General features: G+C 51.4%; 10 protein-coding genes across 10 annotated transcripts; 4 read left to right on the top strand and 6 right to left on the bottom strand.

Annotated features, from left to right (window-relative positions):
• Positions 1-108: 108 nt before the first annotated feature.
• NECHADRAFT_72762 (uncharacterized protein) lies at positions 109-2358 on the bottom strand (the record flags this gene model as incomplete). The annotated part of the gene is made up of 2 exons (XM_003042727.1): positions 2024-2358; positions 109-1975 (listed from the first exon to the last, which is right to left on the bottom strand). Exons 1-2 carry the CDS (start codon positions 2335-2337, stop codon positions 109-111), a joined length of 2181 nt encoding a protein of 726 aa, XP_003042773.1. The 5' UTR covers positions 2338-2358.
• A 1225-nt stretch (positions 2359-3583) lies between these two features.
• NECHADRAFT_86769 (uncharacterized protein) lies at positions 3584-4011 on the bottom strand (the record flags this gene model as incomplete). The annotated part of the gene is made up of 2 exons (XM_003042726.1): positions 3584-3602; positions 3644-4011. The coding sequence occupies 2 exons, from the start codon at positions 4009-4011 to the stop codon at positions 3584-3586; spliced, it is 387 nt and encodes a 128-aa protein (XP_003042772.1).
• Positions 4012-4284: 273 nt separating this feature from the next.
• Positions 4285-5916, bottom strand: NECHADRAFT_52142 (uncharacterized protein; the record flags this gene model as incomplete). The annotated part of the gene is made up of 4 exons (XM_003042725.1): positions 4285-5188; positions 5256-5500; positions 5564-5752; positions 5809-5916. The coding sequence occupies 4 exons, from the start codon at positions 5914-5916 to the stop codon at positions 4285-4287; spliced, it is 1446 nt and encodes a 481-aa protein (XP_003042771.1).
• A 579-nt stretch (positions 5917-6495) lies between these two features.
• NECHADRAFT_52168 (uncharacterized protein) lies at positions 6496-8763 on the top strand (the record flags this gene model as incomplete). Its single annotated transcript, XM_003042806.1, has 5 exons — positions 6496-6853; positions 6948-7623; positions 7688-7777; positions 7831-7920; positions 7983-8763. The coding sequence occupies 5 exons, from the start codon at positions 6496-6498 to the stop codon at positions 8761-8763; spliced, it is 1995 nt and encodes a 664-aa protein (XP_003042852.1).
• A 626-nt stretch (positions 8764-9389) lies between these two features.
• NECHADRAFT_52018 (uncharacterized protein) lies at positions 9390-10774 on the bottom strand (the record flags this gene model as incomplete). Its single annotated transcript, XM_003042724.1, has 2 exons — positions 9390-10585; positions 10645-10774. 2 exons carry the CDS (start codon positions 10772-10774, stop codon positions 9390-9392), a joined length of 1326 nt encoding a protein of 441 aa, XP_003042770.1.
• A 753-nt stretch (positions 10775-11527) lies between these two features.
• NECHADRAFT_52232 (uncharacterized protein) lies at positions 11528-13519 on the top strand (the record flags this gene model as incomplete). The annotated part of the gene is made up of 2 exons (XM_003042805.1): positions 11528-11896; positions 11978-13519. 2 exons carry the CDS (start codon positions 11528-11530, stop codon positions 13517-13519), a joined length of 1911 nt encoding a protein of 636 aa, XP_003042851.1.
• A 467-nt stretch (positions 13520-13986) lies between these two features.
• NECHADRAFT_97340 (uncharacterized protein) lies at positions 13987-15180 on the bottom strand (the record flags this gene model as incomplete). The annotated part of the gene is made up of 3 exons (XM_003042723.1): positions 13987-14781; positions 14839-14917; positions 14972-15180. The coding sequence occupies 3 exons, from the start codon at positions 15178-15180 to the stop codon at positions 13987-13989; spliced, it is 1083 nt and encodes a 360-aa protein (XP_003042769.1).
• A 679-nt stretch (positions 15181-15859) lies between these two features.
• NECHADRAFT_86763 (uncharacterized protein) lies at positions 15860-17187 on the top strand (the record flags this gene model as incomplete). The annotated part of the gene is made up of 5 exons (XM_003042804.1): positions 15860-15951; positions 16020-16091; positions 16125-16320; positions 16372-16469; positions 16554-17187. The coding sequence occupies 5 exons, from the start codon at positions 15860-15862 to the stop codon at positions 17185-17187; spliced, it is 1092 nt and encodes a 363-aa protein (XP_003042850.1).
• Positions 17188-17803: 616 nt separating this feature from the next.
• On the top strand, positions 17804-19790 carry NECHADRAFT_86762 (uncharacterized protein; the record flags this gene model as incomplete). Its single annotated transcript, XM_003042803.1, has 5 exons — positions 17804-18123; positions 18171-18277; positions 18333-18527; positions 18575-18709; positions 18757-19790. The coding sequence occupies 5 exons, from the start codon at positions 17804-17806 to the stop codon at positions 19788-19790; spliced, it is 1791 nt and encodes a 596-aa protein (XP_003042849.1).
• Positions 19791-20603: 813 nt separating this feature from the next.
• NECHADRAFT_86761 (uncharacterized protein) lies at positions 20604-21710 on the bottom strand (the record flags this gene model as incomplete). The annotated part of the gene is made up of 1 exon (XM_003042722.1): positions 20604-21710. The coding sequence occupies one exon, from the start codon at positions 21708-21710 to the stop codon at positions 20604-20606; it is 1107 nt and encodes a 368-aa protein (XP_003042768.1).
• Positions 21711-21783: the final 73 nt, after the last annotated feature.

The raw sequence follows: 21783 nt of genomic DNA, 5'->3' as shown, positions 1-21783 counted from the left end.
TAGTTACGTGACGTTCTGACCAATGTGGTATCCAGACTCGTTCGATTAACTAAACTATGTATTATGCACAAATTTCCAGACATTTAAAACCTGATCCACTAGTGATGCTCAAATAAGAATGGACACGGCCGTGTTGTCAGGGTCCATCACCATGTAAGGAATGCTATCCTCGTCCATTCCCTTGCTCGTAACAAGGAACTCCACATCAAGCTTCTTCAAGTCGAGGTAAAACATCTCGCTGATGTTGCGAACCGCCTGAACCTCCGGGCTGTTTCCAACCTGCGCCCGCCACTGAGACTGGGCAAAGCTGACCAGACTGCGGTCACTGGGCACCTTGAAACTGAGAAGCCAGGGCACTTGGACTGCCAGCAGCCACTCCCTCTGTCGACCGATAGGTAGAGCATCTACCAGGCTCTTCTCCGTGTAGGCCTTGAGCTCCGCAAGGGACTTTGGCAAAGCGTTGCACAGGGCCGGTGGCTTCGAGAGCACGAAGGCCTGGTAGAAGTTCTGAAGGTAGTTGACGGCGGTATGGAACGGAGCTGCGATATGGATAGACATTGTGAGCGCATCACAAAGCTGATCCAGAGTCTGAATGTTGGGGAAGGTCTTGATCCAGCCGTTGGTCTGGATCTCCTTGCACCAGTCCTGGACATACTTGTCTTCCTTGACCATCTTGTCGGCTGTGTTCTTGTCATAGTACATCAAGAGCATGCTCATGACATACTTGCGGATGGCCTTCCACATGGAGAGCATGTTCTTGGCATAGGCGTAGTTCTTGTACTTCTTGTCCGCCAGGCCCTCGGCCGTGTTAGGGAATCCACGGTTGGAGAGGTCATTGGGGATGTAGCTCTTGACATAGTCAAAGTTCTCGAATTCGTAGCGCACGAAGCGGTACAGATAGTCGGGGTTGATGCCGACAAGGTCCTTGATGACCTGCGGCACAAGTGTGCTTCTCGCGGCCGCGTTGAGCGAAAGTGTCTTGTACCAGTGTGGCTGGAGAATCTTGAAGACGATGTGCTCCATGGGGATCGTTCGGTGTGTAGCCACGATCAATGACTCTTCGATCATGTGAGCACGAGTCAGGTGAACGCTGACCTCATGGCGGATCCAGTCCGAGACCTGAGCGCATGTCTTTGCGTATCGCCAAGCCCAGTCATTCTTCTCCTTGTCGGATGAATCCGTCGGGGACTTGCGCTGGTTGAAGATGGTGACCGAGTTCTTCATGCTGACCTTGTAGTCACAGACGATGGCAATGGGATGAAGCTTGCCATCTTCGTGAAGCTGGAAGAGGGTCACAGCGGAGCAGGCCCAGTTGTCGTCAGAAGCTGGCTCCTTGTGCTTGAGCTCCTCATCCGGCTTGGCTCCAAATGCCTTGCGGAAGTAGCGAGTATCTTGCATAAAGAGAGACTTAGGGTCGATCTGGGGGAGGGTCTTGGCCCAGTAGTCCCATCCATCGCGCTTGGCAGTGTCAATAAACTCGGTCAAAAGGTCCTTGGACACCTTCTCGATAGTCGTAGGGTTGGTGCCGGTGAAAGACTGCTCCGCAAAACGACGATCGCCAAACCAGTCAGGAAGAAGACCAATATTGGCACCCTGTTCAATATCGGTGCCAGACTTGCGGTGCTTCTTGTTGTACTCGACATAATCCTCGATCTTGGGACCTTGATCAGGAGCACCGCTGATATCTCCATTCTTCAAGCTGAGCAGCCACCTCGCCGTCTTACCAGCAAAGTTGTCGGGAATGATCTGCTTGATCATCAAGCCGGTCTCAACGAGACCAAGAGCGTTGAAAATCTTCAGCTCAGAGACTTGGTCTGCCGATGGGATGCTTTGAAGATGGGGAGGGTACTGAGCATCGGTGCCATCGGGGTTCTTGGGGTAGGCCGAGTACTTGTAGATCTGCTTCTTCTGAGAGAGATCTACGTATCGAGGAAGAGTTGGCTCGACTTGCAACACGTCGAAATATGACTCGTAGCTATTACAATTAGCAAAGATCTCGCTAATACGACCATATAGGACTCACCTTCGCTCAATGCGGCTGTAGGCATGAGTAAGAGCAGCCTGCGTTCCAGCGTAGGTGCCCTCCTCAATGTTACCTCCACCCAGCTCTGGCTTCTGAGCCAGGTTCTTCTGATCCGGCTTCGCATAGATCTTGAGCTTTATCAGCTCGCTGTTGAATACACCGGGGTCGATGTCAGCAAAGGGAACATCCTGGACACCAATGCTGGCATCCTTCTTTCGCTCCTCAAGTGAGGGCTGCTTGAGGATGGCATCCGGCTTGGGAGCTGCCGGCACAGTCACCGGCAGCTGAGGAAGAGAAATGCCGGTGAGGACCATGGTAAAATGAGATGAAGAAAAATGGGAATTTGGAAGGAGGGAAGATTAAGGGAGATGTGCTCGAGGAGGGAGCAATTGGACGAGAAGCACACGCTTTTATACACTTTCTCACAACCACATTTCCTCTCAAGTCAGCTTCCCCATATCAGGGGGCTTATGGACAGTTAAGGCCATACTTGAAAGATGACGAAAACCCCAGGTCTCGGCCGGCCAGTAGCAGCCCTTGCATATGTGCTCGGTCAACAGATAGTATGCAGGCTGACTCCAGCTGAACGCCGAAGTCAAAGACAAGCTGCAGCCAAGGGCCAACGCTTACAGGATAGTGGTTAGTTCCAGCCAGCCACGCCGGACGTTAAGTCGCATTGGTGCGGCGCTGCAGTCCAACTAGAGACAATAGATGCCTTGTTCGGCATGTGAGGGGTCCAGACTCATGGTTGAGTTGAGGGGTTATGGCCAAAGGTGGGTGCAAACTGTGTTCGGAGGCTGATGGCAAACACCAAGAATAAGCTGAATGCAAGAAGGATGCATCGGTCACAGGGCTGACCGTGGTAACCTTGGCTCGTAACGCGTCGTCAGCGAAACTTGGAGAAACCCCGACTTTTTTAACCCACATTTTTTTTGTGATTTAGAAATAAAGAACCAATCAGTTAAATGCCATTATGCAGCGCATCATACGAGCGGGGAATATGTCTCAATTGAGGTTCTGGGCAAGTTGGACTCACATTCCAACGCCGCTGAGTGGCGCAGGTCCCCTCAACACCGCTTACGCCGCCTGCAACTACGAGAACGGCTGACTGTCACCTCGTCGAATCAAAAAGCGAATTGAGTGATGGCAGATTGGCTAGATTCAGCCGCAGTGTGGGTTGCCTTTCCGGTGGGTGACTGTTTGGGGCCGTCTCACTCGCCGATAAGGCTGACTAGACAACGCTATCGAATGGCTAGTTGCGCCGGCAGAGCAGTTTGAGCTTGATATGCATAAAGCGGCACTTGAGCTTGTCAAAGCCACAAGGTCGAGACTCGGACCGTGTTTCGGGAGTGCCACGGGCCGCTTGCTGAAAATCTTGGTGCAACATTGAGCGAGAGGATACTTCTGGCTATTTGTTAGTGAGATATGTGATTGAGCTTACAGACTTTACACTTTAAAACTACATGAGAAGGCGTGCACACTTTTACGCTTGTGATGGTTCGATCACACCCGACCGCTAGCAGTAGGCTGCTCCCACATCCACCGGAGGTATTGTTATTTTCAGTTATCACTATTTGAACTGTATTTTGTCAGAGGTCTCATGTTTCCCGTATCTTATACTGCTCCTCAGTAACGGGTTCATGCCAATTCGTTTCACCAGTAACCATGACAAGATGCGTCATAACAGACTCATCATCAGCCCCATGCCAATGAGTCGTCCCAGGAGAGGCCCAGATCGTATCACCAGCCCTAATCCGCTTGGCTTTCCCTCCCTTGTCGCAAATCCATCCGCTGCCCGAGAGTACATGAATCATTTGCCCCTCAACGTGAGTGTGCCAGTGAGTTCGAGCGCACGGGTTGAATGTGACACTGGCAATTCCAGCGCTTTTGTCGAGATGCATGATGTTGGAAAACACCTGGCCGGTAAAGGTGGCTGTGGCCTGGGTGACCTTGGTGCTTTGGTCGGAAATAATTGTCGATTCCGGCATGTTCTCTTTGCTAATGCGCTCCGCGCTTTTTGGCTTAGAGAAGAGTAAAAAAGTCGAAGCTGTTTGGTTGAATAAGGGTAGGAAAGAGTTGTGAACTGGTCGTGGAGCAAAATCGAGAGGAGGGGGCAAGCTCTTATATATACTTGCTCTGTGGGCCGGGGAATGGGACGCGCGCAGCATCCCTAGAGCACGCCATATCGACGTTGTGGATCTCATATGTTCATCAATACTACAGGAATCAAGTTCCGATGCTAGAGTCTATCTGCCCGGTGCTCATGACCGATCATCCGCAACGAATGGCTCCTCCTCCTTATATACCTCATACTTGTACTTGCTCCCAATATGGTCATCCCGCAATCGAGCTTGGCCCTTTCCATAGACCCTCTCCCGTGCCGCCAACCCAGGCTCAACTGCCTCTGGGTAAATACCACGCCTCCGAAGCTCCGGAACAAGCAAGTCGACGACATCCTCAAAGGATCCAGGCGATGTGACGTATCCGAGGTTGAAGCCATCTACGTCAGCGACATTGATCCAATTCTCCATTATATCCGCCACAGTTGCTGGAGACCCAACAGCAGACGGTGAGATTTGGCTCATTGCAGCTTTTATGCCAATGAGACGAGGTGTCCAGATGGGTGTCTCGTTTGTGGGTTTGAACATGTTGCACAGCTTCCTGCCCTCATCAGAGTCTATCTTGCTGATATCCTCATCGAGCGAGTACTTCGACATGTCGATACGGGTCCATCCGCTGAAAAGAACCAAGCCGCCAACGGGGCTCGCGTGCTTCCGAAGCTCCTGATACTTTTCCTGGGCTTCTTGATCCGTCTTGCCCAGAATAGGAGTGAAGGAGAGGTAGAATTTTAAAGAGTCTGGGTCGCGTCCCTTCTCGGCTGCAATCTTGCGGTTCTTCTCAATCTGAATCTTAAGCAGCTCGGGTGATGGCGAAGACACAAAGATGCCCTCTGCATGCGTGGCTGCGAAGTCGATTCCTTCTGCTGATGCGCCCGCCTGGAACAGGAACGGGGTCCGCTGCGGAGAGGGGTCCACGATGTGTCGTGTGGATAACTTGTAGTACTTGCCCTGATGATTAATATGGCGGACTTTGGATGGGTCGATATAAGTGTCTGTCGTCGGATCAGGTTGCAGCGCATCATCGGCCCACGACCCTTCCCATAGCCTGTCAAGACCCCGTGTTAGCAAATGGCCATGTGTCATTCAAGTCCAACGAAGGAAGTGTAACGCACTTGTACAGTGTTCTCATATACTCGTCAGCCTGCGCATATCTCTGGTCATGCTCGATAGGATCAATGCCAATGGCGTTGAATGCAGACTTCTTCCACGATGTGACGATGTTCCACCCAATACGCCCATCCGTCATATGATCCAAGGTTGAAAACCTCTTTGCCAGAACAAAGGGGGTTTCGAAAGATGTTGACGCCGTGATGCCGAATGTCAGATTCTTCGTCACCGCCGCCATGGCAGTAATCGGCTAGAATAGGCTCTTAGTGAAATGTACTTGAGCTCGAATGTATCAAACGAGTGTGCTGCTTACTATAGATGGGTCCGTAACCGGCCACTGGACAGCCTTTCTGATGCTTTCCTCCACCGTTCCGCCATAAATGTCAAATCCTCCGTTTGTATCCGCAAGGAAGAGGCCACTGATCCCTCCCCTTTCAAGAAGTTTTGCCAGCTCGACCCAGTAAGTCAACTTGCGCTTCGTCGCTGACCTATCAGTCGGGTTCTATCCAAGTGTTAGTTCAGTGTCCTCTCTTGAATCTGGGCCAAGACTATATGTACTTTCCAATGTCCGACCGAGAGATGGCCGACTGTTGACATGTCAAAGGCATTCAGCAGAATCTGCTTCTTGGGTGGCTTTTCAACCCCCGGGATATCTTGAGTTGCCATGTTCAGCGTCTCTGATGCCTCCCGATAGAAAAATCAGTACAGGGTTACCACTTGATTGGTATCACCGTAGCTTGTATTGTATTGCTCGTCATTGCAACATATGATTTATATACCGGATCTTATCTCTTATGTCCGGTTTCATATGTGAATCTCTCACCCAATTGGTCATCGGTAACCCAGACCACTCTGGTAATGACGCCTCCAAGACCCTGTCATTGCGTCTTAGCCGAAGAACCCAATCTGGATTCGGCTCGGTGACGTGATAAATGCCAAGACACAGACTATCTTAGCTGCAAGAAGGATTTTCTAGGGCAATCTGGAAATTCCAGAGCCCCAGCCATAAGCTTAGGATTTTAGGTGACTGTCGATGAGCAAAGCCAGGAACAAGTTGACGCAACTGCTATCAAACAACGCTGATTGGCCCGCCGTCTTGTTCCCAACGATAGAGGTTCCATGTGGGGAACCCCAGCTGGCAGGATATAAGAAGCATAAGCATCGCGGAGCTCCGACGAGATCTAGTTCCCCACTACCTGTGTTATTTTCTCTCAGTTTCTGTCCATCGCGGAGGTGCCGTTGAAGATGGATGCCTCAAGAGAATCTCGATATTTGCTCCTGGAGGACCAGAGACCCCACAAGATCCCCCGCATCGACCCGGCAGCCTCCGCGATCCATCTTCCCTGGTCAACAAGGGATTCACAGGCTCAACATAACGATTACCAACATTTGAGCCTAACCGGAGCCGAGGATGGGGCCCAAGATGTAAGCCCTGTTGCTGCGACGCTGCCCGCAGGTCCAGGTCCCGGTCAACCGCTCCGGACCCGGGGAACGGTCGCCTGCCGAAAGTGTCGGTCGCGGAAAACAAAGTGCGACAATCAAGGGCCGAGTTGTGGTTACTGCTTGAAGATAGGCGAGCCTTGTGTGTATGAGACGGAAGCCAGTTCCTGGTAAGGAGTCGCAATTACACCTCTCCTGTTGTCCTGGGAGTGGATCATGCTAAGGACACAATAGCTGCCATGTTTTTGGACGAGAAGTTCTGCAAGCTTTGAACGAGCTCCGAGAAATCGTCTCAAAGCCGCCAACCGAGCGATTGCCGGTTGGTAGTCCCGATGTGACTGCTAGCAGCAGGGAGAGGGTATCCTTCTCAACTGGCCTAGCCTCCATCGTCACATCAACTCCTCAGCCGGCAACTCCAAATAGCCATCTACAACTTAAACCAGCAGCAAAATCTCTACGTTGGACCCAAAAGATAGAAAACATTATCCAATGGCGCATCTTTCAGTCGCATCTTATGGCGAGCGATATATATCCCGACGCTGATCTACCTATCACCCTGGACCATTCGATGCCAAGCACCGATATAAGGCTCTTAACTGACCTAGAATCGAGATATATCCATAGCGTGCACCTATTTAACCCCATATTACATCTTCCAACACTGCACGATCTAATTCTCCGCGTCGCAGAAAGCCATTTCGATTGGTCACCCGAGACTTGCCTCGTTGCACTTGTGTGTGCCATCGGTGCTATGACTGAACCATTGGATACATCACAAACCCCTGACGCGTCCAGTGGAGTCAATTCAGATGAGTCTCGAGATCGTAGCGACCCCAGCCTGGCCATTGGGTACTGGAACGTCGCATCTAAGCGCCTGGGCCTCGTCCTCGACCGGAATGACATAACGGCTGTGCAATGTCTGTGTCTGGCAGGGTAAGAAGCTTTACTGAAACCGTCAATGATGCTAGCCCTTACTTTGAAGCTAATCCGGGAGAAGAATATGGCACATGCTCAACCTACAACCGCTCCAAGCCTGGAAGTACTTCAGCCATGCTGGAAACGCATGGTTCTGCACAGTGATGCGAAAGTAAGTATATTAATAACTTGGGACCAATAGAAGGCTGCTTACAAGGCATGAAGTGGCCCATTACCTAGACCTCCTGAAAGAACTCACTTTGGTCCGATCTGCGTCCAAGATGCTCTATGCTTCACAATTTGGAAGTCTATCTGGTATGTCTGCTCATCCTCAATTGACCCCAGCCATTGATTCTTACTCACCCATATTTGTTTAGCGAGCTACATCCCGAACTTTCGCTTCCCCCCTCAGTGCTTCAAGACTGTGAAGTTCTTCGTCCGTTTCCCACACTTCCAGACCTGGATGATCCAAGACTCGGTGATCCCTTGATCGATAGCGAGCGCAGCTGGCTCTACTATCTCGCTGAGATTGCTGCACGCCACCTCATAAACGACCTCCTCGAATGCCATGTTTACGACTTTGATAGCCTCCAGCGGGCGGATGTTGTGCGAATGATACGCCATACCGAGATATTCGAGGGACAGATCGACGAGTGGCGTTCATCCTTGCCTGCTCAGCTCCAATTCGATATGCCTGAGGACTGGGCCCTTCCTGAACTAGATCACCCTATGAAGATGGTGTTGAGGCAGCGGTACCTATCGAGCCTCGAGTTGACATACAGGCCCTTGCTCCGGTTATGCACCGACTTTTCCTTGGAAGATTTCCAAGGATATGAAGCACCGCTTCTAAGCAGAGTTGTCAAACTAGCTTCACAAAACCTACGATTCTCATACTTAAAGATCGTTAACACGAGCAGAAGCCTTCACCAGGGCACTTGGTTCAACCTTCGCAGCTTGACTGGGTCATGTCTCCGATTCGCTGCGGCGGAGAAGGCTCAACGGGATGGAAAGCTGGCCGGCGCACAAGAGGTTCAGATCCCACCGGGTTGGAGATCTTGTGTGATGAAAGCGATAGAGACTCTGCAGCCGTACTGGGCTTCAAAACGCGGTGGGGGGGCAGGTTTGATGGACCTGATGGACCAAGCCCTGGCGATGTAGGGAAATTTCGGGCTTTTCACGCCGTTGGAAGATTTACCTGTTATGCGTATGGGTTCTTCATCATTTGGATTGGTTCACACTATTTGATGTTGTTGTTGTTCATGATGATGGCATTCCCAAAAGAGGCATCGGCCACAAGGCAAAAACAAAACAACCAATACTTGACAGCGTGAAAGCACAATCCACAAGTTCGCAATCGGCCAACAACCCTGACACTGTCTTGTGATCTATCCTTGTTGAAGAAGCTATCTACTATTAAGGTATGGAAGAACATGGAGTTTCCAACAAGCCAACATGAATCTATTCGTCTATCTAATCTAAATCGAGCACCTTGCTCCCATAAACACCTCCAACCACACATCCCTTCATTCACAAATACCTGAGAGCACAACTTGTGGCCGGCTGCGAGGAAACCCTAGCTCTTTGTATCATGAGCCTATCTATTGTCGGTTAATTAAGTCTTCTGAACTGCAACCGTGCGAATGGTGTCATCTGGGCCACTTGAGTCGTCGTTTGGCTGATCCAGAGACTCTATAGTGCTTCCTCTATCGATTCCACGTTTTCTGCATCCATATTAGCATTAGACGTCAATAAAAGGCCTAACCATTGGGCCATCGTGGGCAGACTTACTCCCGTGAGTCCATCCACCAGCTAAGCGGGTGCGAAAGGAGAATTAGGGCAACCGACATGCCGATACCAAAGGAAAAGCCCTTGGTGTATCTCGGAGCTTCCACAGTAGGATAGGTGAGAAGGCCGACCCAAGCCGTAGACGACTGTGCCCAAGCTGCTCCAATGATGAGCGTGATTGACCGCTGAGCCGGAGAATGTCTCATAACGTGGTTGATCCAACTAAAGACGACGGTGGAGGTTGACGCGGCAGCAAAGTTGGTCATGAAAGCAAACCATTTGGCTCCCTCTGGGACATCCCAAACAACCAGAATAGCTAGGCCAACGATGTTGAAGATGTGGCCACCCGTAAGAGCCCATACAGGGCCAACCAGTAGATCAGAGGCGAACGCAGTCGCCAGAACAAAGAAGATGCCACAGACAGGCTGTAGCGTTCCTAGCTCATTAATTCTGGGGATCGAGTAGCGGTCCAAACTCCTGAGCCACAAGAGATACGCCCCGCTAGCTTGCGCACCGCCCGAATTCCAGAACAAGGTCAAGATGACCAGGAGGGCCCAGAAGATTGGGTTTCTCACAACCTTTCCCACTGATTTCCACTGAAACTTTTCGGATGTCGTGTGGCCAGCAGCTTCTAGTCGTGAGGTTGAGAGATCGATGTCGGCCTGGCTCAAAACTATCCGGTTTGGCATAGCTGGGGTACCAGGGATGACGAAGACACCCAAAATGCCGATAGGAATGGTGATGATAGCACAGATGATGTACATCCACCGCCAGCCAGCCAAGCCATGCACATCGTGGAGGCGGGCTGATGTTCCAGCCTGAATCAAACCAGCGGTCAGCACACCCAAAGTGGTGCCGTTGTAGAAGATGCCAGCGCGCCGAGAGATTTCATCCTTTCGATACCAGCATCCGAACATGAACTGAATGGATGGGTAGAACGCAGCCTCGAAGAAGCCAACGAGGAACCGATACCCCATGACTTCGCCAGCGCTCGTCGCCCGAAATTGAAGAAGGGTGAAGAGACCCCAGAGGACATCAACGGCTGGGATCAACCATTGGAGCGGGACGTGGGTAAGCAGGAACATGAAAGGAAGCTGACCAACGACGGCTCCAACCGTGTACATGGTCTGAAACTGGACGAGTTCATTGCCGTTGAGGTTTAGGTCTTCCTTCATGCCCGAAACGTACGCATTATCTGTTGCTCAGTTAGAATGATCGACTTGTGAGAGATAATTGCCGGGTGGGTAGTCATACTGATGTTGGACTGGTCAATGTATTTGACCCAATACGCAAGGAAGACATATGGTACGATGAGGAGATCGAGTTTGACAATCAACTTCCTCTCTTTCGGTGTATCTGTGGGGGCAAACCACCTGATAGCCATGGTGAAGGCGTGGACTTAACAAGTTTCGTGATTCTTTACGATGGCTCGTTGACTCTTGTGTCTTTTTTTTTCTTTTTCTACGTTTAAAGAAGGTCCTGGACAGGCACATATAGGACTATCCTTCCACCGCATCTAGACATATTCGAAGGTATCTATCCATAGCATGGGCCAGAAGGCGTGCTCACATTGGAAATTCACGTAAGTCCGCCACTGTAGAAGTTTTCTGACGCGTTGGCAGTCATCTTTAGATGCCAGAAGGCGTGCTTCGATTGCAAGTGCACGCAAGTCCGCTGCTTCATAGTAGATCCATTGCAGCCGAGGTGAAGAACCTGTGCACCCAGCCGCGTCGAGAGGCAAGATACAGTAAGTCCGGCAAATCTCCGTGTTTGACGAGTTGGGGCTAGACTACTTGGAAGGAATCTTGGCTATCGGGGAGCTCGCCGATGGCCAGACAGGGGCCAATAGAGATTGCAAACAGGGGTCAAGATCCATTTTAACCAGGTTCCCTTAGCCTAGCCGAGGTGGCTGGCCCCGGGGAGTGTGGGGCCGGCTGGAACCCGTTCGGCGGTCTCCATCGGGCCTCATCTGCCGTCTATGCGGCCATCACATCATCGAGCCCAGCCAGGATGTGTGTTCAGAGCATTCTAAGAAATATCAAAATGATGACTATTCCTCTTAAAGATGCTGTTGAGGAGTGCAAGCCCTGACAGAAGGCCACCCTTGGAACATTCACCCTCGTCGTCATAACACGCCATGGCCATCATCTCAGATTCTCAGCCTGAGGGCAGCCCCCTTACACCTGGGACTTCAGTCAGCAGTGAGAATCTGCCGTCCAAGCTCGAGGAGCTTGGCGTACAACCCGACGCGGTGAACGAAACTGTGACAAACGGGGCAAACACCCCGGGCAGCCACAGCGCCGAGGATCGGAAGCCGTCACGCCTCGAAACCGTGGCATCCTATCCGGTGTCAGATCTCACGCTTGAGGACCGTTGCATTGACGACTTCCGTCCCCTTCGTGTAGCTGTGATCGGTGCTGGGCTGTCAGGCATCCTCTCTGGAATTTTACTCCCTTTGAAGGTGCCCAACATACAACTAACGATCTTTGAGAAAAGCAAAGAAGTGGTGAGTTGGCTACTTTCTACGACCACGCCCTACCACCTCCTTCTCAGAAGATGTGAGAAGTACTGACATTGCAATTGACAGGGCGGAACCTGGCTTGACAACATATACCCAGGTGTCCGATGCGACATTCCATCCCATGTCTATCAGACTACCTTCTCCCCCAATCTGCAATGGTCTGAGCAGTTCGCCGAGGGAGCTGAGATTCTGGACTACTGGAAGAACATGGCCAAAAAGTATGACATCGCCCGGTTCCTGCGCATGGGCACATATATCGAGACTGCCCAATGGGATGACGCGCAGTCGACCTGGGCTCTCACTTTGCAGGACGTGGACTCGAAGCACACGTCGGTTGAGAACTTTGACTTTGTCATCACCGCAATTGGTCGCTTCAATGAATGGAAGCTGCCTGACTACCCCGGGATCAAGGATTACAAGGGTCATCTTCGCCACAGTTCCAACTGGGACCCGACATATGATCCCACCGGGAAGACGGTTGCCGTCATTGGCAATGGCGCCAGTGGTATCCAGCTGGTCCCTGAGCTTCAGAAAGTCGCCAAGCATATCGACCACTATGCACGCAACAAGACATGGATCGCCGCGGGATGGGGCGGCCGAGAACGCCAGTTCGGACCAGAATACATCCCCGAAGAACAAATCAAGTCCTTTGACAATCCAGACACCTACCTCCAGTTCCGCAAGGACGCAGAGGATCGGTACTGGAGAGGGGCCAACGCCATGAAGGCTGGTACCAAGGAGAATGCCGATTATCGACAAAGGTTCATCGACATCATGCACCGACGGTTGGAGAAGAAAGCTGGCTTGGCCGAGAAGATGATACCTGACTTCTCGCCTCACTGCAGAAGATTGACGCCTGGTCCGGGATACCTGGAAGCGCTCACTGAGGAAAACCTGGAGTACATTCAAACCCCCATCTCCAGGTTTACTGCTACCGGTATCGAAACGGTGGACGGTGTTCATCGTGAGGTGGATGCTATTTTCTGTGCGACCGGCCACAACATCGACTTTGCTCCTCCCTTCTCTATCCGTGCCCGTGGCGTGGATCTCAAAACAGCATGGAAGCCAGAGGGCGAGATTGGATATCCAAAGACATACCTCGGAATGGCGAGTGCTGGATTTCCTAACCTGCTCTTCATCGGAACTGTCCACACCAACGGCATCGCCGGTACCTTTATCCACAGCATTGAGAACCAAATCACCTACTATGCCAAGGTCCTTCGCAAGGTATCCAGCGAAGGCATCAAGACCATCACGCCGTCTGCCAAGGCTGTAGATGACTTCATATCCTACGCCGATGCATACTTTCCTACAACCGTCATGACAGGTAACTGCAGCTCCTGGGCGAACGGTGGACGTCCCGGTGCGCGGATACACGGCGCCTGGCCCGGCAGTGCCTCGCATCTGAGCTTTATCCGTCGGAACCCCCGCTGGGAGGACTTTGAATACGAATATGTCTCAGGCAGCGGGAACAGGTTTGCTTTCTTCGGAAACGGTCGGACGCTCAGGGAGGCGGATCCCAACTTTGACATTACGTCGTATTTGAAGAGGAAGCCGACTGAAATCGATCTCCGTGATATACACGAGAGTTGGCATAACTGGCCGTAGGCTTTTGGGCTCGTTAGTGGCTTAGATCCACCGCAATTACGGTTGGTGGTCAATAAAAAGGTTCGCTAAATGATTGTCCGTGAAACATCGTACTTCCAACTGTGAAGTATGGGTAGCAGAGTAATAATACTCCCTTTACCTCTCTAGGATAGTTGTCGCAACAGATTCTATGCCAATCCTGCACATTATCATCTTGGTGAGCGCCTTCAACACAGGCCGATGCAAAGGCTCTTCTGTATTTATAAGGTCCGTCTTCTCGCAAATTTTATTGGCCAAGCTCCATTAACAGAGCAGCAACTGGCAGATAGTCTATGTGTCAGGCACAAGTGTGATATTCATGGGCTACTCTGCTAATGAAGGCTCCTTGTTACAGGCGCCACGATCAAGAGACAGCAAATCGCGAATTATGGCACGGCAACCAATTTTGACTATCTAAAAACGGCCCTGCAACCATGCGAAAACGCAATTCAGTCTTCAAGAGAAGGTAGAATAGGGTGGATGTCGTCGACATAGTCAAACAGCCCTCGCACATTGGCCGTGCGAACATCTCCAGGTCCTCTCGGTCCACGATTTGTGTTTCCGCTCAAAAAGTTGTGAGGAAAGCCGACATCAAACGGGTAGGCCGTTTCAATATCCTCAATATCCTGACTCGTCAAACGCAGACCGAGGGCTTCGATGTTGCCCCGAACATGGTCGAGCTTTCGACCGCCCAAGATGGGAAAGACATACGGCGATTTGTGTAACACGTACGCCAGAGCAACCGAGGTGATTGGAGCCCCCTTATCATTGGCAATCTCCTCCAGCTTCTCCGATACAAGAACTTCGCGGCCGTTATTCATCGAAGGCATGTTTCGACCACCCACTTTGATCTGGTCCTTGGGCTTGAACAGACCACGGCCAAGCGTCCCCCATGGTGCAAGGCCCATTCCTTCAGCTCGACACATGGGGATGATGTCTCGCTCAAAATCCCGATCAGCTGCGGACCACCGACCCTGATATACTGAAAATTGCCTGAGTCCGTGTTGTCTCGCGTATTCGTTACACTTGACCACGATCCAAGCTGGCGTATCCGAGATGCCTAGGTACAGGACTTTGCCTGAAGAAACCAAGTGATTGAGAGACTGCATAATCTCGGGTATGTCTGTTGTCATGTCCCAGAAGTGGAGGTACAGGAGGTCGATGTACGTAGTCTGGAGTTTCTTGAGGCTCGCTTCCACGGACAAGTGCAAGCTCTTGCTACCATTGCCGCCAAAGTTGGATTGCTGACGGTATGCTTCCGACCTCGACTTGAAGTTGCCAGTGTACTTTGTCGCCAGGACGAACTCGTCGCGTCGCCCGGTTTTAGACAGCCATTCGCCTAGCCATTTCTCCGACTCTTCTCCCTGATAGCTCGAGGCTCTAAAAAGATCAACATTTAGTATTAGGATGCGAAAGCACGGAAATCTCACTTACGTGTCAAGGAAGTTGCCTCCCTGCTTATAAAAGTAGTCGAGAATCTCAAACGCCGTCTCTTTGGTGCACTCGCCCAGGGAATCATTCATGACACTCCCGAAGTTCATGGTCCCCAGACATATCGGGCTTACAAAGACCCCTGCAGTCGGGGCGAGCAGCCGGTGGCGGCCAAGCAGACTCTTGGGAAGTCGAACAGTAGGAGGTGCCATTGTAGATTATTCCACGACTCAGAACCAGGGGAGGGGCACAGAATGTGAGAGGTGACGCCATCGACACATGGAGCTCATTCAAGCACCGACTTTAACAAAGGCTTTATGAGAAGCAACGTAGCTGTCGCTTGCATCGCGGAGTGAGGCCGATGTGGATCCTTGGTAGTATGTTCTCCCCAGCCATCCTTGGCAAGGTCCCATTGGACTATAATTGCGTGATTCGTTAGTAGTCAGATTTACCGTACCACATTGAAGTGTATGCATCGCGGAGCAGAGCCGATGTGGATCGCACAGATCTCGCTTAGCCGTGTTTGACCAGCATCGCGGAGGAAGCCCGATGAGGGTCCTGTGCAGCTATTGAATAGTGGGAGGGATGATGTTCGGTTCCGCAATGGCTTGTCACCTCCACAGTTGGATTGCATCTCGGACATGAGCATCTCATAGGAGTGGCGACGAAGGATCGATGAACCTGCAAGTTCTGTCACGAACTCCTTGGCCGATATGGCGACTTATCTGAACATGGGGTTGCCAACATCATATTCGGCTCAGGAGTTTGGGAGGCATGATCTACCTGGAGTCTCCGGTTACGGGGATTTGTACATAAATAATACAGGATCACTGTCGGCAACAAAAGAACAGGCCACCTTTTGAGGGTATCATCAAGCCAAGTTAGTGAGCAATGCCGTCCATCACAACTACCGAGCAGTCCTTGCAGGGCGTCGCTGTGAAGCCTCTGCCGCACGACAAGACTTCACCCTCACCTCTCGAGTTGTACGTGCAAAACATGCTTGAATGCTTGCAGTATGGCAGACTTGATCCTAACGCTACGTCTTTGACAGATACGGTCTTCCTTACTGGGGCAATGAGAATGGACAAAAGTACGGACGCAGTCTTCATCCACTGTATTGTGTGTGAGAACGAAACTAACCACCATGCGACTACAGGATGCCTCCTCTTGAGCTTTTTGAGCACTACGAGCACGGCAAGGATGCAGATCCCAAGTTTGGCTCCCTCCTAAAAGAGGGAGTCAAGATTTCCGAAATCACCAAGTCGATCGGTGCTGAGGTCACTGGTGTTCAGCTCTCTCAGTTGGATAACAAGGCAAAGGACGAACTTGCACTCCTGGTGGCACAGAAAAAAGTATGCTGCCGCGATAAAGTCCCAAGATAACACCTACCTGACGTGTCAAAGGTCGTCGTCTTCCATGATCAGGACTTCAACACTATCCCGATCCAGCAAGCTGTAGACTTTGCGAGCTACTTTGGCAAGCTACATGTCCATCCTGTCAGGTAACCACTCCTAAGCCCTTCCCCACATCTAAGCCACATCATGGTCACAACTTGGCGTTTCAAAGCTCACATTCTCGCTTACAGTGGCGCCGTTCCCGGGTTTCCTCAACTGCACATGGTCCATCGCGGTCTTGATGATGTAGGCCATGACAAATTTCTTGAGACTAGGACTACATCAGTCTCGTGGCACAGTGATGTGAGCTACGAGCTGCAGCCTCCGGGAACCACATTCCTATACGCCATCGACGTGCCCGAGGCTGGTGGAGACACTTTGTTCGTCAACCAGGTCAAGGCTTATGAGCGACTATCTCCTGCCTTCCGACAGCGATTAGAAGGGCTTAAGGTCGTGCACTCTGCCCATGAGCAGGCTCAAGCTGCGCTCAAGAACGATGGACAATTGAGAAGAGACCCAATTACCTCTGTGCATCCCCTTGTTCGAACCCATCCTGCGACGGGTGAGAAGGCGCTTTACATCCAACCTCAGTTTGCCCGTTCGATTGTGGGCTACAAGAAGGAAGAGAGTGATTCGCTGCTCAACTTTCTTTACCACCATATCGCCTTTAGTCAAGATCTTCAGTGTCGCGTCAAATGGAGCCCTCGATCTGTTGTCGTGTGGGATAACAGAGTAACAGCTCACTCGGGCCTGGTGGATTGGGAGGGACCTCGCTTTAGGTATATTGCCCGCCTGGCAGCACAGGCTGAGGTGCCCACGGAATAAGTACTTGTTGGCGTCTAGAGACCTCGTATGGGTTCAATGCTGGCTTTACAGTAAAATAGTTCCGAGCTCAACTCAGGTTTCTTGTATTCATGGCCTTTAGAAAATCTCAGTGAGCTCCGTATCCGTGAATAAGATTGCCTTCGAGTTGACATGGGCGTGAGTTGGTAATTGGACGCGCACTCACTGACTTACGCGTTGCCCAACCCTTCACCCTTTAAAGAAAACATGTCAGCCCTTGATAGATCTGATCCCAAACCCTGATTGGTGGGTTTATCCATCACAGTCGAAACAGTCGCTGGTCGAAACTTGGCGCGTTTCATCAACCCTGCGATCATCAATGTCAGGAGATCTGCTCCACAACAAGTGCTGCTCGGCTCCCGTTGAAACGGAGATTATCTCCTAGCGAGCTTGAAAATCGGGTCATTCTTCATCAATATCGAACTCTACGCTATGTTTGGAACGTGCATTTTTTCCGCGGCTTCGTTATCCGAGATGCGGATCATGTTAAATGCCAACGATCCCCAGACTGATCTTGAAATGTTTCTTCTGGTGTTCTGAATTTTCGGTCGTTTCTTCTTGTTTCTTTATTCAATTCACTCTTTTTCTCTTTCCAACTATGCACCACTCTTTTATCTCGGCATTGATTGCCGTCGGTTCTGCCGTTCAAGCTGCTGCGCAGTTGAGCGGCAAGGTCGGACCTTCGACCAGCCCCGCTGACAAGGCGGCTGTTAAAACCTGCAACGTTATGGATTATGGTGCTACTGCCGATGCAAAGACCGATAATGGCCCTGCTATTCAGAAGGCTTGGGATGATTGCAGCGCGGGGGGTGGTGAGGTGTACATTCCCGAAGGCGACTATGGACTTGGAACATGGTTGAAGTTGTCCTCGAAGAAGGCCATGTCGTTCCGTCTTGATGGCACTCTTTACCGCATTGGGTGAGTACCAAATTGCTGTTTGCGCCTCCATTACTAACAGGAAACAGCACCGATGGCGGCAACATGCTCTTCTTCCAGCACATGCAGGACTTTGAGATGTACAGTAGCAACTCCAAGGGCGCTATCCAGGGATACGGCTACGAGTTTCACAAGAGTCTGTCTAGCATGGAGTGGAGCGACTTTGGCAATAATTGCTAACCTCAGCATAGACGATGAATATGGCCCTCGAATCCTCCGCTTCTACGACGTCAAGGGCTTCTCGATTCACGATGTTGCCCTGGTTGATTCCCCTGCGTTCCACTTCTCTCTCGATACTTGTTCGGATGGTGAAGTTTACAACATGGCCATTCACGGCGGAGCCCGAGGCGGCCTGGACGGCATCGATGTTTGGGGTTCCAACATCTGTAAGTCAAGGTTATCTATCAGCGCGAGAATGACTAACAATTTGTAGGGATCCACGATGTCGAGGTCAGCAACAAGGACGAATGTGTCACGGTCAAGAACCCTTCAGACCATCTCTTGATTGAAAACATCTTTTGCAACTGGTCGGGCGGTTGCGCCATGGGTTCCCTGGCCACCGATACTGGTAAGTCGACTGAGTCACATATCAGAATCTCGCTCACAGCAGGCCAGATATCCATGACATCGAGTACACCAACGTCTACACACACAACTCCAACCAAATGTACATGTTCAAGTCCTACGGCGGCAGTGGCACGGTCTCCAACGTCGCCCTTAACAACTTCATCGGCCACTCCAACGCCTACACTCTCGATCTCGATGCCACCTGGTCCTCTATGAAGCCCGTTGAAGGAGATGGTATTCTGTACACCAACATGTCCTTCTCTGGATGGTCTGGTACCTGCGCCAATGGCCGACAGCGTGGTCCCATCAAGTTCAACTGCCCTCCCGACGTGCCCTGCACGGATATGCTTGTCGAGGACTTCAACGTGTGGACAGAGTCGGGAAGCACGGTTGAGCACGGATGTAAGAACGCTTACGGCTCGGGAGTTTGCCTAAAGGAGGGAGATGAAGCCGGCGCTTTCACCACTACCCAGACCGTCACTGCAGCTAGCGGCTACTCCACTCAGACCATGGACGGTGAGCTTTCTACCGGTCTTGGTCTGTCTGTCTCGATCGCTATTCCAACCATCAGAGCCTCATACTTCCCCGGTGTGCCCGTCATCAGCGCCCGAATGGCTGACTCTGCCGGCGAGGCCAGGGATGCGGTCAGCGATGCAACTTCAGCCAAGGAGGCCGCACCCGTTGAGACCTCTGCCCCCGCGGTTGCTACATCATCTGCTGAGGACGTTGCGTCTATCGAGACCCCTGCTCCTGTTGTCGAGGCATCGTCTGCTGAAGATTCCGCGCCCATCAAGACCTCTGTTCCAGAAGCCGCTCCCGTTGATGTGACTACTGCTGAGGACTCTGCCCCGGTTCAGACTGGAGGCCCCTTCTTTCCACCATTCCAGAGCTTTGGTGGACCAAACATGCCAGACTTTGCCCTGGCCACGACCCTTGAGACCGCTATCAAGCCCTCCGAAACCCAGGCTCTTTCAGACACTGAGACCGAAACCAGCCTTTCTGCTACTGAATCAAGCGTCAAAAAGCCCAACGGGTCTTCTTGTAATGCTAAGAGACGTCGACGTAGCCAGGCCGACTACTAGATGCTTGAGGCCTTCGCATTGCTCGGTTGCATGTTTCGAGATTGTGCCAAGCACTAACACCATCAGAAGATTCGAAATAGCATCCTTCGGACAGTTTCAATAGTACATAGCTTCCATATCTTAAATAATAAAATTTATCTATCTCATCTTAGAACTATATGTATGATCATGTTCCTATGAGATGCAGATAGTTGTAACAAAGCTCAATCATGCATGGCAAGGGTGTGAAAAGCAAGTGGATTTTGATGGGCATTTGATTCCTCCAAGTCTTGTACCTCTTGTAGCTGCCGTGGCTTCTGTGGTAGTAATAATATGTGGCTGGACTACATCGGTACGCCACGAATGACGTCAACAGGTGTTCCTTGCTTCCTACCCTATAGATTGCTAGATTTTCACCATTGATAAAGATAGCACCCTGTATGAAATGCTTTTGTGCGCCAGAAGCGATGACGCGCAAGATTTGTTCATTATTGAAGCTTTTGAATAGAAATTGTTGTGTTTGCACTTGTGATAGACCTGAGTTTGGATCAGGTACAAAATGAACCTCAAATGATCTGCACGTTCTGGAGAGCTCTTGAGGTTTCGCTGTGCGAGGAGTTGTGGGGCCCAAACTGATCACTGCCAATCACAACTCTCACAGTCCTAATAGGGGGTACTTCTAAAGACAGGACAAAAATGCCCTAGAGCAAGTACTCGTTAACAGTGCTGGCAAGGATCTAGCCCCACCAGCTTTAGCGTGCTTGATTTTCTAGCGAGCATCATGATCAGGTGAGTCGAGCTCTCTCGGCTTTCACTGACCTAGGTTTTACATATTCAGTTAGTTCCCCCGATCTTGTGCATCGCCATGACTCTCCGCCTCACCCATTCATCGCACCCAATTTCCTCATACTTCGGCTGCTCGCCTTCCTTCATACAGCTCTTCACCACCCCACAAGTCTCATGCAGTCCGAAGCCAAAGAAGAAGGGCATGCTTATGCGCTCACTACCACTCCAGTTCTGCGCCCTATGTACCGTGCTGACATATAAATCATTGGTAATTCGCTGCAAGTAGTCCCCAATGTTGACCACCAGAGTTCCCGGCACTGGTGCAGCGTTGATCCACTGTCCATCGCGGTTGAGCACCTGCAGCCCTCCCGTGTCGTCCTGCCACAGCATCGTGAAAAGCTGGAAGTCGGTGTGCGAGCCGATCGAAACCGTCTCCTCTGTATCACCGGGCACTGAGGGGGTGATGGGCGGGTAGTAGTTTAATGAAAGTGTTGCGTCGGGGTACGCGAACTTGCCGTCGAAGTAATCCTCAGGTAGATCTAGGGAGAGTGCAAAGGCGCGGATGAGTACCCGCGCGAGGGCTAGGCACGCTCGCCAGTAGGCGACCATAGACTCTTTGAGTTGGGGTAAATGGTCAGTGCCCTCCCAGTGAAAGTCCTCCATGCGAAGGAACTTGAGGGCCGCAGGTGGAATGGCCTCGACATTCGGAACGTCAGGATCATAGCGGGGGTCATACGACCAGCTGAAGCTCTCCCGCACGTCAATGCTCTCATCCTTGTTGATGCGCTGCGAGCCGGGAGGCTTGTAGCCGTTGAAGTAGTGACTCTTTTTAGTGTAAACACGCATCTTGGTGTCAAGGTCCTGGCGGAAGAAAGCTAGGGTAGCCCTGTGAGCGGCCTCAGTGACTGATGGGCCAATGCCGTGGTTGGAAACGTAGAAGAAACCGGAGCTCGTGGCGGCGGCACGGATCTGATGAGCCACAGCCTTCCGGTCGCTGAGAACTGGGCTAAACGCCCCAGAGATATCAATGATGGGAATCTCGGTTGGCAGGGCATCCCGCAGCGGCGTCTGCAGGATAGATCGAGTTATGGGGCCGTTGCCAGAGGCGAGCCGGAGTGTGGTCCTCGGAGCGTTGACGACGGAAATCTCAGACATGATGCCGGAGAGAGGTTATGCTGCATGCCAAGATATACGGGTCGTTGAACCTCTTGTTTGGTTGATCTGGGAA

This window comes from Fusarium vanettenii, assembly GCF_000151355.1.
Source record: "Fusarium vanettenii 77-13-4 chromosome 11 genomic scaffold NECHAsca_32_chr11_3_0, whole genome shotgun sequence".
Classification (NCBI taxonomy): Eukaryota; Fungi; Ascomycota; class Sordariomycetes; order Hypocreales; family Nectriaceae; genus Fusarium; species Fusarium vanettenii.
The sequence above is the reverse complement of the archived record's forward strand: the minus strand, read 5'-3'. Positions and strand labels throughout refer to the sequence as shown.